The following is a 16007-nucleotide window of genomic DNA, read 5'->3' as shown; positions in this document are numbered from 1 at the left end:
CTGTACTGGTGTGCAAAGTATGCACACATACACACACTGTAGATGCTGACACTGGCATCTTGGACAGCCTCTCAAACTGTGTAGCGATGCCAGAAGAGGAGGAGAGACAGAGAGCGAGAGAGCAGGAAAAACATCAATGCTGCTGTAAAGACATTATTTTCATTGTGTATCAGGGAAAGTGGTGGCACCATAAAACGGTAATGACAGTTAAGGCGTTTAGTCACGGACTTACTGGAAGGTGCTGAAAAACCCACACACCCATATTTTGACATACATAACATTCTTTGAAGCGTCAATCCTTAAAAACCTTATGACCTCATTAGTGGGCATCCGTATACCTTCACCTGTCAAGATGGAGTGAATAAAATTGATCTCTTCATTACAATGCAATGTTCAGCTGGGAAACCTTGGGTCATGGCATTCATATGGATGGTACTTTGACACCTACTGCCCACCTAAACATTAGTGTAGACCAAACACCCTCGATGGGAAAGACAATCTTTAACAGCAGTGCTCACGCCAAGTGGGAAAATGCATCCTACCACCCTTGCAAGGCTTTGATGTGGAGTCCAAACCCCACTGATCCCAATCTGATCGATCATCTGAAAGATGCTCTGGAACGAGCCTGATACACAGAGGCCCAAAGGACTCGATGCCAACATCCCAGCGCCAGACACCCCAAGACACCCGCAGAGATACAATGATTAGCAATTCCACATCTGATACATAGCTCTTTGTGTGTGTGTCTATGGAGACAGAGATGGGGCACTATGTATGTGTCAAAGGTGTATAGGTCAAGGGTGACATAAATCTTATGAAGATCATTAACTCCAGGGAGGGGGGAAAATGTGATGGTAGTTACAAAAGCTATTGTTTACCCTTGTATTGTTGCTATTTTTTAGTTTGGTTTGTACCGTATTGACAAGAAAAACAGTTTCTATCATTTCACTCAAAATGACATTGTTATACTGCCAAACTCTCTGAATAACAGAAAATTTTAACCTTCCAGATTTTTCTTGGAGCAACCTACAAGATCTTTTGGCACCCTGAAATGTTGCATTATTAGATTTACCTGCAGGCTTGTAAAATCACAGACAGTCTCTCCACTCACTTTTTAACTGCTCTTTGTCCTGCATCTGAATGCAGTTGAATAGATGTGCATATTAATCACATTAAGTGTTTGAAAATATGCCAACAGATGCTCAAAAACACCTTTCTTATGCCTTTATTACTCACATCAGGGCGTCTCCACGAAGGTGTCCACAGTCACTGCAAAGTTTAGATCAAGTGTCTGGTGATTTCTCTGTTTTGTATTGTCAACGTTCCCTGTGGTTGTTAATGGTCATACTCCCTATCATTTAATTGGACCAAAGCCTTTCTTGAGTTTCTTTTCTTGAGGACAGCGTATAATGAGAGGGTTATTCAGAGTCCTCTAACTGACCTTCAGCCATTACATACTCTGTCATAAGAACTGTGCTGCGGCTCTTCTTGAATATAAAAGAACTGTGAGCACTTTCCTTTTTTCTCACAAGGAAAGGAAAGGAACATGTCTGCAAACTAAAAGGTTTGCAATGTCAAAAGTCACAACATCATCAAATCAAAATACTGTAGCCTACATAGCAATGAAATGTCATTAGAATTTAAAAAACAAACAAACCAAAAAACAAAAAACGATACTAATCTAAGTACAACATTATACTATAAGCAAGATGCTAACTGACAAAACTTCCCTGCTAGTTGTTCAAATTAAACCTCACACTGAGGCCATTTGCACTGCTACAGCTACTGCTGGGTTTAAAAATGAAACTACAGGAGCTCCAACCTTGCTGCAAGGTATGAAATTGTACAATAACTCACATGTAGACTTCAAAATTGAGAAAGGAGCACGCTATCTCAGTGTTCAGTTCAAAAGGACATTGTCTTTCATAGCAGGGTAGGACACAAATGGAAGAAAAATCATAGCTTTGGAGTGACTGCACGAACATGCACATTGTAAGGTACAAAAAGAGAGAGAGAAAGTGTCAGAGAGCGAGAGAAAGCCTAGATCTGTCTTCTCGAGAAAGCGAGGATTAAACAAACAAACATGTGATTTGCATCCGGAGGAGAGTACGTGACAGCAGAGCTTTGTTTTTCTATTCCCCAGCAGTTCACGTACAATGCCGGGCTTAGCAGCAGCCTTGTAAGGACGGCAATTTCATTCTTGAGAAGTAAACTTCAAAATAGAGCCAGCTGCGGTAACATTTCTGGAGATTCCTGAAGAGTTTCATGCATTTTAAGAACCAAAAGTCCTTCTTTCTCATCCTTGATGAACAATAGGTGGTTCTGGATGAGATTGAAATGTTTGCGCTCTGCCTTTCACCAAAAAGATTTTGTGGTTTAAGTGAACTACCCAACAGGCTACCCAAATTGCAAAAATAAATCGTGAAATGTTCTGATAAAAAGCACAAAAAGGCCAAATACACTTTATAAGTACTTCTCATCCAACTCCTAACAAGAGTTTGATGACAAGATTGTTGCCACTTATATATGTGACTACCTGTAACTATCTGTGGGATAGCCAGGCCATCGCTTGACCCTGTAAGAGTAGAAGCCATTATACTCAATAATGATGATCATTATCATTAGACTTGTCATTAATTTGTAGGGCAAACTGCTACACAAAAGACATTTAATGTTCTGTGTTGTTTGATGACTTCTTAAAGGTGACAGCAAGTCCTTCACCTCAGCCATCTGACAAATTGATAAACTGCAGACAAGTTGTACAAACACATAGTTTGTGATCAGTTCAAGCCTTATAGACAAGAAGCTCAACCTCAAAGTCAGCTGACCATTGAAGAATTTTGTTGTTGTAGTCAACAACTCAGATAGAAATGATCATAGTTTGGACTTTATCTGATATGATGGGAATTTGCTCTAGTTGGGGTTGTATTTGATCTATCTATTTATCTATTAGGGGTGCAACGATACTCATATCGATATTGAACCGTTCGATACAGTGCTTTCGGTTCGGTACGCATATGTATCGAACAATACAAAATGTTTAATTTATTTTTATCAACTTTCCTTCTGACGATGCTGTCTGTATTGAGCGCTCAGTCGATCTGCGCTCGACAGTGCAGCCTAGGCGGAGTAGTCGAACGCAGATTCACTGAGCGCAGGGCAAGCTAGCCAGACAGAAGTTAAGCTCTCCTTGCAACATGGCAAATTGAACCTCCCCCACCCTCATTCAGATGTGGCGTTTGGAAGTATTTTGGTTTTCATGTGACGTATGACCCTGAAGGTAAGCGCGTCATGGACAAAAGTAAAACAGTATGTTGGATGTGCCACAAAATGCTCAATTACATTGGTGGGAACTAGTGCGTTAGCGCAGTTAGCTCGTTAACACGTTGGCTGTCCAGCCCCACGCACGGGGCGATCCGCGGTAGCTCGTTAACGGAGATTTGCCGTGTTGTGGCTTTAATGTCATTTCAACGAGATTACTGCTGACAGCACTAGTGGGAACAAAATGAATATGACTGCATATTTACTCCGACATCATCCTAGTGCAAAGATAAGTGGAAGCAGACAAAAACAACAAGCACGCATGCTACAAACTTTACCCGAGTCATTTAGACATCCGTTAGCACATGATTCTCCTTATGGGGACCTGATATGTTTAATATGCTGCTGAGAATATAGCCCAGAAGAAGCGTATAGTGTAGCTTTTATTTTGGAAAGAGCCATTTCTCTGTAATAAACTCTCTTTTCCAAAGATGAGTGATTTCTCGATCAGATAGATTTTTTTTTTCATTACTTTGTTGTTTCAGCAACATTAAATTTAAAAACTGTACTTTTGAGTTAAAATATATATTTATAATTTTAATAAATGACAAATTAAAAAGGCATGAACATTTTTTTGAACCGTGACACCAAAATATCGAACCGAACCGTGAATTTTGTGTATCGTTCTACCCCTACTATCTATCTATCTATCTATCTAATCTATCTATCTATCTATCTATCTATCTATCTATCTATCTATCTATCTATCTATCTATCTATCTATCTATCTATCATAGTCTGAAGTACTCATGTTATTGGAAGGCCACGCTATATAAGTTCAGTGTCATTCATATTGCTATGATAAGTGATATCAGTGTTATGAACGTTATGACTTATCCCTATCATAGAGGACACGTTCAGTGAAAGGAGACCATTTCACTGGACTCAAAAATATAACAGTAACAGGTCTTTTTAGACGTACTTCGTCAGCCACTACATAACACTGTTTAATTATTGACCCAGACTTCAAAAGGCTTCAAAAGACAGAATAATAATTTTAATTTCACTCATGCTCTTGTACTTACGCTATAGGCCTAGATAATGATAATAACCACAGACAGAGGGTGTGTATGTGGGTAGTGTGTGGTAGGTCAGGCAAGATTAATTGTGTAGTATGTAAATTTCATTCGTCACATGCAGACTGATGTCGATTTTAATTGAATTAAAACAATGTGAACTCTGGCCTGCTCAGACTCTAAGAGGACAGCTGGTGAATAGTGATGAAGTGAGTTGGAGAGACAGGAGGAGGAGAGGGCGGGGAGGTGAGGGGTGAGGTAGATATGGCAAGGGGCACAGATTAGTTAATGATGAGAGTGATAGTTGACCCTAAACTAATGAGCCATTTTCTTCCATCCTATACAGTGCTATTGTTTCACCAGTAACTGAGCTGCTTTGTAAATTTATAGGCTCTGAAAAGCATGCGGATTTATCTGTATCAGCAGGTTGTGACAGATAATATAAAGCAATTTTATATTGGGTGTGCCATCCTCTCATGGGTGTGATTGATGTAAGTGTGTGTGTACACAAGTGCACTGGTGTGTAAGTGAAGTTGGGAAAAGTCAACTGCTGGCGTAACACTTATCTCAGGTGTGATTTTATCATCTCGTCTCCAAGGACATGTACAGTAACCGAGGCTGAGAGTCGATCATGGCAGGCCAGCACACGACAGGCATCCGAGTTACAACGTATTCACGCAAGCACATAGTCTCGGAGATGGAGAAGGTTTCAGCTGAGGCTAAACCCATCTCTTTTTCTCACCCCACACTTCTTATCTCTCACCTCTCATTCCTCATATTCCCACTCTATGGGATAATATCATAGCTAATCGCTGCCTCTCCATCCATCTATCCTCCTTCGGCCTGATAGATGAGGACAGAAAACAGACGGAGGAGGTGTGGATACCACACTCCTCTTTCACGTCTCTGCTGACTGCTTCTGCCTCCGCTTTTTTTCCCCTTGCTGCATCCACGGAGGCTACATCCAGCCGACAAAGTAAAAGTCAAGTCATCGCCTTGATAAATAAATATATAACTACATCACACAGTCATGCTCACACATGTGCATGTCGCCGGTTACATTTTATAAGGCTGTGAAGTGCACGCACTTCTGAAGGTGACCCTGTGGAGGAAGAACGGTAAGAAACCTTTTACTGCAATGAGACAATGTCCCAGCTCACCACTCCCCACATCAGCTCCTCATTACACACACAAATACATTCAGTTTCTGTAAACTCTGATGGAGGAATCTTAGGTGTAACACTGCCTGCTGAGTGTATAAAAATCAGACACAATGCATGCCTATACAGCGAGGACACAAACAGTCACATATTTTATCCTCACAAATAAACATATTCATTCACTGTACATAAATTGAGTTTTCCAAGCATCGCCCCTTTTGCGCTGTGGACATTCTACAAGCGGTAATGTAAGGTAGACGATTCCTCTCCTCCCCTCGATTTCCTCTTGCCCTGTGCACCTCCAATTCACTGTGCCAAATGGTACATTTACATTGGCCATAACCTCAATCACCATGCTTGCAGGCTATGCTGAATGTGCAGGCACACATTTCTACAGTGAAGGGATGCAGACAGTGGTATAATGGGAGCAATAGATAGAAACCCACGCCCGAGGCATCCATCAAACCAAACGACTCCATTACAGTAAGTCCGACAGAGGCAAACGGTAATGTGCACTGTGATAAACACTAGGATAATAGTCTGTTTATAGTCCTGGACACACTGTTTCTGCTGGGAAACACTGGCTAGGAATACAGATAAGATACACGAGCACCAACCTCTATCTTTTTCACTCTGTTCTATCGCTTCTCCCTCTCCCTCTTTTTGCTGTTATCAGTCACTTTCGCTCCCTTGTTCTCTTTATCCTTTTCCGCTCTCCCTGTATAATATTTTCCTTCCTGCAGAACACAGAGCAGGCTGCATACATCAGCTGAACCGAGCTTTATCTGGTGTTTTACTGTTGTAGCATTACCATCACAGTACTGGAATGAGGCCTAAGAGAGCCATAAAAATTTAACAGAAACGATTCAGACGTAGAATGAAACATCACACAAAATTCCCACAAGTATGTATGTTTAACGTTAAAAAGACAAACTCGCAGGCACGCACAGATAAAGCGGCCCACGCTCGTATCGGTTCATATCATAGGTGGGTTGCAGTTTCGGCTCGGAGACTGCTCCGTGTGTCTGTGAAAGTGGGAAGGGGTAAACACAGTTGTAGACAAATCTGACCACACTCAGCATTCCCCAGAGGAACCGCGGAATGGCCAACCTGCTGCTGCTATGAATCAATTATAACAGTACACAAAAAGGCACTCTCTTTTAAAGATGGGAGGTGGAGGTGAAGGCCCATGGGGGGCGGGGAAAAGGAAAATCTTTCCATCTGTTGATAATGGTGCATTTGTTCTCAGTGCACTCGGTTGCTGCACGGGCTGTACCTCCCTGCGTCTGCACGCTCAGAATCAGATAAGAAAATTTCAATGCACCGTGACATAAACATAAAATGAGGCGAGGGGCTGTTGTTTGTTTTACATTCCGATTAACCCGAAGAGCATCAGAGCTTGATTAAGGGGCTCCTGGATCAGCCTGATCTGTGAGGGCCTGTGTTTATGCTCATAGTTAACCTCTATTACAAGACTTACTTTATTCCAGATAGCAGCTCCCCTACTGCTTCTAATGGAAGTCATTACATAGTGGAGTAGGGTCAGAACACTCACAGACACACACACACACACACACACACACACACACACACACGCACACACAGTCTGCAGTGAGGCAGGGTCACAGCAAAGGCCAGTATCTATTGCGCTATATTTAAGATCAGTTAAACTTAATAACCTCCTTCGTCCTCTTGGCCTATCAAATAAACTACAACATTAGCCCTTGGACGTAGTTTGGCCTTTTATGTTTGCTGTCCAGGCAATGTCGGTTTTAACAGGATGTGATAAAATGTGGATAATCGCACACCCACTTGAGGGGATGATGGTGTAGGTTTATTATAGGAAATGAGCCCATGGTGAGAGGGAGCTAATCTGATTCTAACAGGAGACTACAGCTTTAAAAGAGGAGGTATCCCACTAAGGCTAAATCAAGTGGTACTATAGTATTTAGAGTATCCCCATATTTTTTTCTTTTACAACAGAAAAAGCAGAGTAGAAAATACAGAAGAGAACGCAGGCATTTACATTACTGCATTTCCCTGTCAAAAGAATCTCGCTAAACTGTTGTCATGGTTGATAGTTTTCTGCTGCATTAATGCTGAAAAGCATCGTGTCCCAAGTGTAAACTTTCTAACTCTGTTTTCATGACAAATGATGGCACTTTATGTTCTGATGAATGTGATTAAGTGTAAAATAGGTTCAGAGTGAGAAAATAAATATTCATTTTTATCCTCTTGCACTCACTGGTTCATTATAGTTCACTGTTACTTTACCCTAAAAGCTTGCTCTTCCCAGTGATTTACCATTTCTGTTGTACGGGCTCTCATACCTCACTCTGCGTGGAGGCAACATGTTGAGTTCACATATGGAAAGATAAGGGAAAGTAAATATGTATTTCACATGACTGTTGTTTCTTCTTTTTCTTTCTGCCTCTGTCCAAATCTCACCCTCTCCTTCTTTCTGTTGTCTATTTTGTTGATTTATAATGCAGTAAAGGTATTATGACATCATCATTACAGAACATTAAGGTCAACCTGACAACACACAAAGATACCGCTAAAGTACTTAGAGTGCACAGCCAGCATGGGATTCACTCATGAAGCCTACACATTTTATAGCATTCAATTAAACACACCAACAGTATTATTAGACCATATACTCACAGGACAGTTTATTAGGTACACCTTTCTAGTACTGGGGTTGACCCCCTTTTGTATTTGGAAATGCGTTAGTCCTTTGTGGCATAGACTAAACAAGGTGTTGGAAACTTTTCTCAGATATTTAGGTCCATATTAACATAGCAGCATCAAACAGTTGCTGCAGATTTGACCACATCTGTGGCGTGAATCTGAACTCTTGGACATGGTGCAGTACCCGACTAGAAGCACCTTTCAGATGATGGGTGGCTGTGGTTATAAAGGGATGGATGTGATCAGCAACAACACTCAAGTAGGTTGTGGTGTCCAGTCATTTTTAGTGCACTGAGTTGCTGCCATGTGATTGGATAATTAGAGATTTCTTTTAAACGAGCAGTTGAACAGGTATGCTAAGGTGTGCACTATGAATTCAAAACAACTTAAAACAAAATCTATCAAAAACAATTTAAAAAGTAAATTTAGCCAAGGTGAATTGTTGTGGTACCAAAAGATGAAGGGATTTAATTCACCTTTTACTAAAAAATGCAGAAACAACAACGTTTCTTTTAGGGCACACTGGCAAGGTAAAGTCCTCAGAGTTTGCTATTACATTTTCTCCAAAAAGTTGATTAAATAAATAAATAGTTCTCAGCATGCCAGAATACCTTGAACTTTCTTTTGGATTGCTCCAAAATTATTTAAATGTATTCAATTTATTATCTAAATGCTTAGCAAACCTGCAAATTCTGCTCATATCAACTGTAGATACCACAATATCTAGGGAGGGAAAAAGGTTACTTTCAACACTGGTGATGTGACTTTGGAGCTATGGAACAAAAACCCAAACTGGTTAACAAACTGCATGACCCACAAATGAGGGGTACTCACGTACTAGAGTAATGAGTCAACCAAGCTGGGAAGGCTCTCCCAGCGATAGTAATGGCAATAATGCCAAATCTAATGTGTCTGCCTGTTGAACCCTGCCGTGGATAAACTGATAGCCCATCAGTCACAACCACAGCCAATCTCAAAACCACACCTCCAGGATCACTTTTAATCTTATCCAACAGCACACTCTCCTCAGGTTAAGACATGTAGCTTTCTCTCTCTCTGCCAGACAGCAGTCTGTGCACTTCAAATGCATAAACGCCTTCATATTACATAACAACAATGGCCAATTACTCAAAAAAGTGCCACTAAGGATATCAATCAAGTGTTCACAAATATTCAGTGTGGGGAAAACACCAAACATGCCCATGAACAATCTATGCGGACACATTTAATAATGAAATCATATTAAATATTTGCATTTATCATACCACTATCCTAAACATCATCAAAAAGATGCGCTGAATAATTTCTTGTAATTGCTACATCACAACTGAAAACAAAGAATCCACTCAATATAGCAGTGTTAGTACACAATATACTGTAGCAGTCAGTATCAGAGAGATCAGTATTCTTTAGGCGGGAACATTGAGTATAAAAAGGCAAAGGAAAAACTAGATTCACCCTCAATCCTCATCAGAGCAGTTAACCTGGCAGAACACACAAGCCAGAGCATCCAATTCCCAGGTTTCAACAGATGAATGCGTTTATTTGTCACACGCTCACCTTGCAGCTGTGCAAGGTAAAGAGAAAAAAAAAAAGGAGTGAGAGATGTATAGAAACAAAGAGTAAGTGCACTGTAAATCTACTGACCTTGGTCCTGGCTCTTTAGCTCTCTGTGTGAATGAGTTTAGCCTATAGCCTTAAATATTTCAACACTGCTTAGCTGACTGGAAAGTGCTGAGTTAGAAGGAGGGATAGATGCCAGGCCACAGCATTCACCTCCCTCCAACAATTAACACAACAGCAGGGCATCATTGCCATACCCTGTGGTATTTGTGTGTGTGTTTGTATGAGTGTGTGTGCGTGGCTACGTGTGTATCTTTGTTACAATCCTCTCCTTTTATTCAACTGTCTACTATAATTACTACTCTGCTCATTCTTAAAACATGTGCTACTATGTGGAGAATTTGTATAAATGGCGCCTCTACACGCAGAAAACACATCTTCAGTTTTCCTGAGAACTTACCAGTTACTGTGAGTTCAGTCGTCCTTCTGACCACAAAACCACCAAACTGGACTTCGCAGGTGTAATTCCCAATGTCATCTTCTGTTACCTCTTGGATAGACAGAATGTCTCTCTTCTGGATGATGCTTGCACGCCACTGCTTTGGACGGCACTCCTGTGTACCAAAGAACAGGCAGATCAGAACTGTAAATATCTATTTACTGATACGTATCTATTTACGTGAGGTGTCAGATGTCATATAAGTGACAAGTGTAAAGACGCTGTGGACTTTGTGTGGCCAGAGATGCAATATTCTGGGAAAGCAAGGCCTTGAGAAATTTAAGACCTGCAGAATCTTTTTTACAAATATACATCCATGAGATTTCAAACACTTTAACAATGCTGAGTGTAAAAAAAAGTGAATAAAGTGGTAAAAACACATAGCTCGTCACTCTGATATAATAATTTTATAAGCTAAAATGATAAAACTAAGCTATTGTCCTACTTATCTGATCAAGATTTATTGCACTGAACGGAATATTCTCCATTCAATATTCTACAAAGGCCACAGAGAGACGGAGAATTTTATTTACACTACTCTCTGCAGACAAAATAAGTGTGTTTGTGCTACATCCGTGAGCAGGCAAAGTGAGTGACTTCGTGACATGATACTTTCTTCAGCTCCTTGGTGCTCAGCCAGGGACAGCGGTGGCTCGGTGGATTCTATTCTACCATTGCTCTCGGCAACCTTCGAATTCAATCACGGAGGCTCCGCAGTGGTCCAAATAACTCCGGGTTCCAGCACTCCCAGTCATTACCAAGATCGTAATTGAATTCTGGAAAAACCTAGAGGTCAAGCCCGGCCAGCTAATCTACCGCTGATCTGCCTGTGATTAGTCTGGCATGAGCCTTTCTCCGGGATGCACTCCGTTGTCCGCAGGCCATGCCTGACCTAGGAAAGGCAAGAACCCAGGTGATGGGGGCGGAGGTGCATGCTGAATAAAGATCAGGGACCAGGAGCATTTGGAGGGTATCCACTTTTTCCACAGGGCACAGAATGACATTGCACAATTTTCTTCTCATAGAGGTTTTGTGTTCATTATAAAAGCCATCTCTGTGGCTGCCCTCTGCTCCCTCCTCACTCTCTTTCGATGATTCTCAAAATGGTGTGGCACACTGCGAATGTGGCTTAAGGATTTCATTGTCATCATTGCCTTTATACATAATCTGCCTAAGTAATCTGGAAACACAATTCCAATAAGGCTTTAAACACAAACAGGCAAGAAATTAGATGAAAACAAACCAATGAAGCACTGAAGAATATTTCTCGGTTGTATAATCAGAAAGACAGACGCCCCCTTCTTTCTGACAAATAAGAGGATTCAGGAAACAAAAATATCACTGAGCCTCCAGGCAAGGATAAAATAATGATGCAAAGATCATATGGCAGAAGAAACATAATCACATATTAACGAGCACGCTCAGTCGAACAGCAAGCTCACCTTGGACCAGGTGATGTCTGGTTCTTTGCCAGGTTCAACATAGTCATCTATGTCAGGACAGAGGATGTCTTTACTCTTGCTGAGCTCAGCCTTCTCCATTCGTCTCATTTTAGAGTTGTAGCACAGGTTTGTGTCATTTTCCGCCACAGTCAGAGACATGGAAACCTTCATGCAGTATGTAGAGTTCCTGTCGGCACAGAAGAACAGTGCAAGGAGTTAACGAATGAGTTTGATTAGAATAACGCTCTTATTTAGTCTTCTTTTATTGTCAGCTCAATAAAAACATCTGCAAAGAATAAGAAAGAAAAAGGAAACTTTTTATATGATTTCTCTTTTTCACAAACCAAAAACGAACCATGTTTTTTTTTCCTTTGATAGCTTTTCAGTTATTATTCTTTTCCTTTTTACCCCCCTCTGCCTCGCTCGCCCTCTTTTTGTGTTTGTAGTGCTAGCAATAATGGAAAATCAGTGGAAAACATTCATGACTACATTCTGAAAATTTTTTTGTTGGGGGGGGGGGGGGGGAGCTGAATTGTTAATCTGAAAAACGAGAAATGCAAAAATGGTCTCACAACAGGACAGTGAAAGATTCATGGCCTCTCGAGGACTCAACCCTCCCCCTTTTTCTCAGCAACCACCTGAGCTACAACCCGAGCTTTGATATTCGAGAAAGAAAGATGACTCTGTCTTTAAATTAATGTTATAAAAACGATCATCAAAGCCACATTCATTACAGTCCCTATCACCACTGACACATAGCTAAGAACTGACTGTAACAAAGTGTTCCCTGGTAAGCCTATGATACATGGCCGAAAATCTGTGGACACCCTTGCCGCTGTAATAGTTTCTACTATTTTTGGAGGTCTCTCCACAAGATTTTGGACCTCAATCGCAGGAATTTTCTGGCATTTAGCTTCAGTGCTCCAGTTTCTTTCAGACTTTAGCAGGGCTGTGAGGTTGTAAAAAGTTGTAAAAAAAAATATGTTTCTAGTTTGAAAGCACTTTGTAGAGATACTTACATGAAATCATCTCTAAAAAGATATCTGTTTGTGAATATGCAGAGTCTTTGAAAGGGATAAGACTGATAATCGTATCCCTTAATCCTGTCCCTGAAGCTTTGTAGCTTGGTGCAGTTTGCTTGTAGTCTGAGTACTACATTGTGAGTACTTTATAAACAGAGGAATAAAGAGAAAGAGAAAAGGGGGGAAATCATTTGATAAAATGCAATTTCCAAAACACTGTCTATCAATTAAATACAGTTTAAGACAGTGATGCACTCCTCAATGTATCTGGGGAAGGAGGAGGGAGTATGGTGACGGCTGTGGATGGGTTTGTGCCTAAAAAAATGAAAGACACTTTTCCACATAAGTTGCAAACAATGTTGGGAAAATCAAACTGGGATATTTCTGCAGGTGCTTTTTCTCACCTGTAGAACACAACAGGAAGTAGCCTGGGTCAGACAAACTATCATTACTCCACTTGATTTAGGTGACCTTCTTATCTGGGCAGAGTGTGAAGGAGGCACATGATGTCCACTTGCTCTGTGTGAATTCACCACACAATTACCTGAGCTACTCTCATAAGGGTGCAAGTACTTTGTACTAGGAAGCTGGTAAAAGACTCCTAAATGTCCAATCCGACTGATTTAGACATTTAGGTTCTCTAGCTAATGGAAAGTTAAAGGCTACGTGCATGTACCAAAAGGGCTGCAGCTTCAGTTAATGTGGAACAGCAAGCCAGGAGAGGTGCTTGTGGTCAAGAAAAAGTGTTCGAGTGAGTGAATAAACCGGTAAACACATCCAGAGTTTGTTAGGAACTTCCGATGACATAAAGAATGCCATTGCGGTAATTGAGTCTAGGGGTAACGAAGGCATGGATCCACGTGTCTGTGAGACTAGCCTGATCCAAACCATTACAAATGGCCTCACCCCAAAAGACCACATTCTTTTTAATGTGTGTCTGTCTGGGATAGCTCTCACTTGGTCAGTCACCTTGTTGGAAGGCTGGTTGTACAGGCCATATGGGCTTTCATTTCATTACATTACATTTATGGCTGGCCAGATGCTCCCATTCACTGTAAATGACGGAGTTTCATATGATCTATTCAGGTTATGGAAGCAATAAGGGAGTCCCCTCTCTCATATAAACACCTCTGACCTCCTGGGGCCATAAAACACAGACACAGACATGCACGTGTGCACCCACGCATCCATGTATGCTTAAAAGACGTGTGGCTATGTGCTGCTATGGAAGGCTAGCAACAGATAGTACTAAGAGGGACAAAATGAGAATACACTGTAGCTACTTGGAATCAGAGAAAAAAAAAAAGCATATTTCTCCTACATAAAAATGACCAAAAGGGCATCTAGAAGACGCTGTAGGAAGCTAAAGCAAGATGCAAGATAGCCTCACAGAGCTATGCCCTCTTGGTGCAGAAAACTAACATTATTGACTCAATACCTCCTATCTGGAGGGAACAGAGTGGGAAGATGTGTTGCTCGAGGCTTACAGAGTACACGTGAACAATACGCTGTATTTGTCTACTGTACAAATACAACTATGCAAACATACACTCAATGGCACAAACACGGGCATGTACATCACATTTGCATGTAAGGAAATTTATACATATATAAAGTCAAACCAGAACCTGTATCAACCACTGAAGTGCCCAAGAAGCCTGCAGAAGACAACTCTGCATGTTAAATATTCACAGCAGGCACCCTGTGGCATTGTGGGAAGGTGTTGGTGCTTACGCTTGATTGATGGACAGCCGGAGGTCGATGCACACTCCTATGGTGTCGTTCACGTCTGTCACATTCTATTTAAGTATAGCAGCTTTAGATATTTGTCTGCAGCTCGTGGTAGCTGTAATTCTCCACATATTATTATCTAACATGTTGGACAGCGTAATCATGGGAAGTAAATGCACCATTTTTCACATACTCTAGAACACAGGTTTATTACTGGAAGTATTATAAAATAATTTATCCACCAAAAGTAGAGACTGTGGCAGTGAAAGAGTGGAAAAAAAAGTCTGTTGGCTCAGTGACTCTGACTCAGTGTTACAGACCTGAGAGATGATATGCAGAGGAAAGAGAGGCGGGGAAAGAGCAAAGGAATAAAAGAGAGAGAGTCAAAGGGAGAGCATGGAGATTGGTATGTAAATTAAGTCACCTTGACATGAAAACTGGCAATTGGACTTAAATTTGCAGACAGAGAAGGACAAATAATCATTCACACACACGCAGACACACACACACACACGCACACAATAAATGTACGCACAATCTATCCACAGAGAAATAGTGTGGTGTGCCTCAGTATCTCTTTCTGAGAAAAACACCTGGAGGGCTTTAGCGAAAAGCTGGACTTAGAACCGATTTACCTTCAATTATAGACATTACACAACATACACATAGCTATAGGATAATGTATTATGTATACTGTACAGGCAGGGGATGTTAGGACAGTGACACATTTTTGTTGTGTCAGCTTTAGCCCGTTAAATTACAACACTGACTTTGAACTTTACAATGACAAGGACTTAAAAGTACTGACTAACAGCTTTGACAAGAGAGTGGTCATTATAGGATATATAATCATCAGTGCTTCTAAATTGCTGATTCCAGTTAACTCTTTAATGTTATAAAACTTGTCCCCACTGCTTATAACAACCCAATCTGACCACAGTCATTTTGGTATAAATAGGTATATATGTATCCTTAATATTTAAATTTGGCATACAGGTACAGCTAAGGTCCCTAAAGGTTCTCATCTATATCTCACAACAGGAGGTATAGTGTCATTATGTTGCCTGTCAACCACCTAACAAAATGGGTTAAAATGACCCAGTTATACCGTTTATGCACCTTATAAAAGCATGTATCATATTAATTAATACTAAATAACATAAATTTGTATAAATGCTGCAAATACCTAACAATGGACTAACTCTCAGACTAATCAATCCTGTAGCATGGGCATGTGTTATACCATGCAAATAGTCTTAAGAGACCCCTCATTACATCTGCCAAGGAGGTTATGTTTTTGGTAGCATTCGCATGTATGTCATCATTCTGTCTGCAAACACAATAGCTCGAAAAGATTTGAATGAATTCTGATAAAATTGTGTAGGAATGTACAGTGCATTCATGTTGGCTTATATCCAACAAGTTCAAGGCCCGTGTAATGATTTATTGGTTGAAAAATGACAAAACCCTTAACATAAAGGGAATGATATACAGATGGAGATTCTACTGTAATTTATTTTATTATCTACATTACAGTAAAAGGTTATAACTGGTTAAACACG

At 40.7% G+C, this 16007-nt stretch overlaps 1 protein-coding gene across 2 annotated transcripts in view; it reads right to left on the bottom strand.

Annotated features, from left to right (window-relative positions):
* Positions 1-16007, bottom strand: part of LOC102291884 (interleukin-1 receptor accessory protein-like 1-B) — a gene marked incomplete at its 3' end in the record, with an annotated part of 149736 nt that overhangs the window by 53418 nt on the left and 80311 nt on the right. For both annotated transcript variants that reach the window (XM_005935077.3, XM_042221845.1), the window contains 2 exon segments: positions 10212-10365; positions 11693-11879. In XM_005935077.3, the coding sequence (XP_005935139.3) occupies positions 10212-10365; positions 11693-11879 (341 nt within the window).

This window comes from Haplochromis burtoni, unplaced genomic scaffold, assembly GCF_018398535.1.
Source record: "Haplochromis burtoni strain Fernald_Lab_line unplaced genomic scaffold, NCSU_Asbu1 Contig_75, whole genome shotgun sequence".
Lineage (NCBI taxonomy): Eukaryota > Metazoa > Chordata > Actinopteri > Cichliformes > Cichlidae > Haplochromis > Haplochromis burtoni.
Note: the sequence above shows the minus strand (reverse complement) of the source record. Positions and strands in the feature narration are given on the sequence as shown.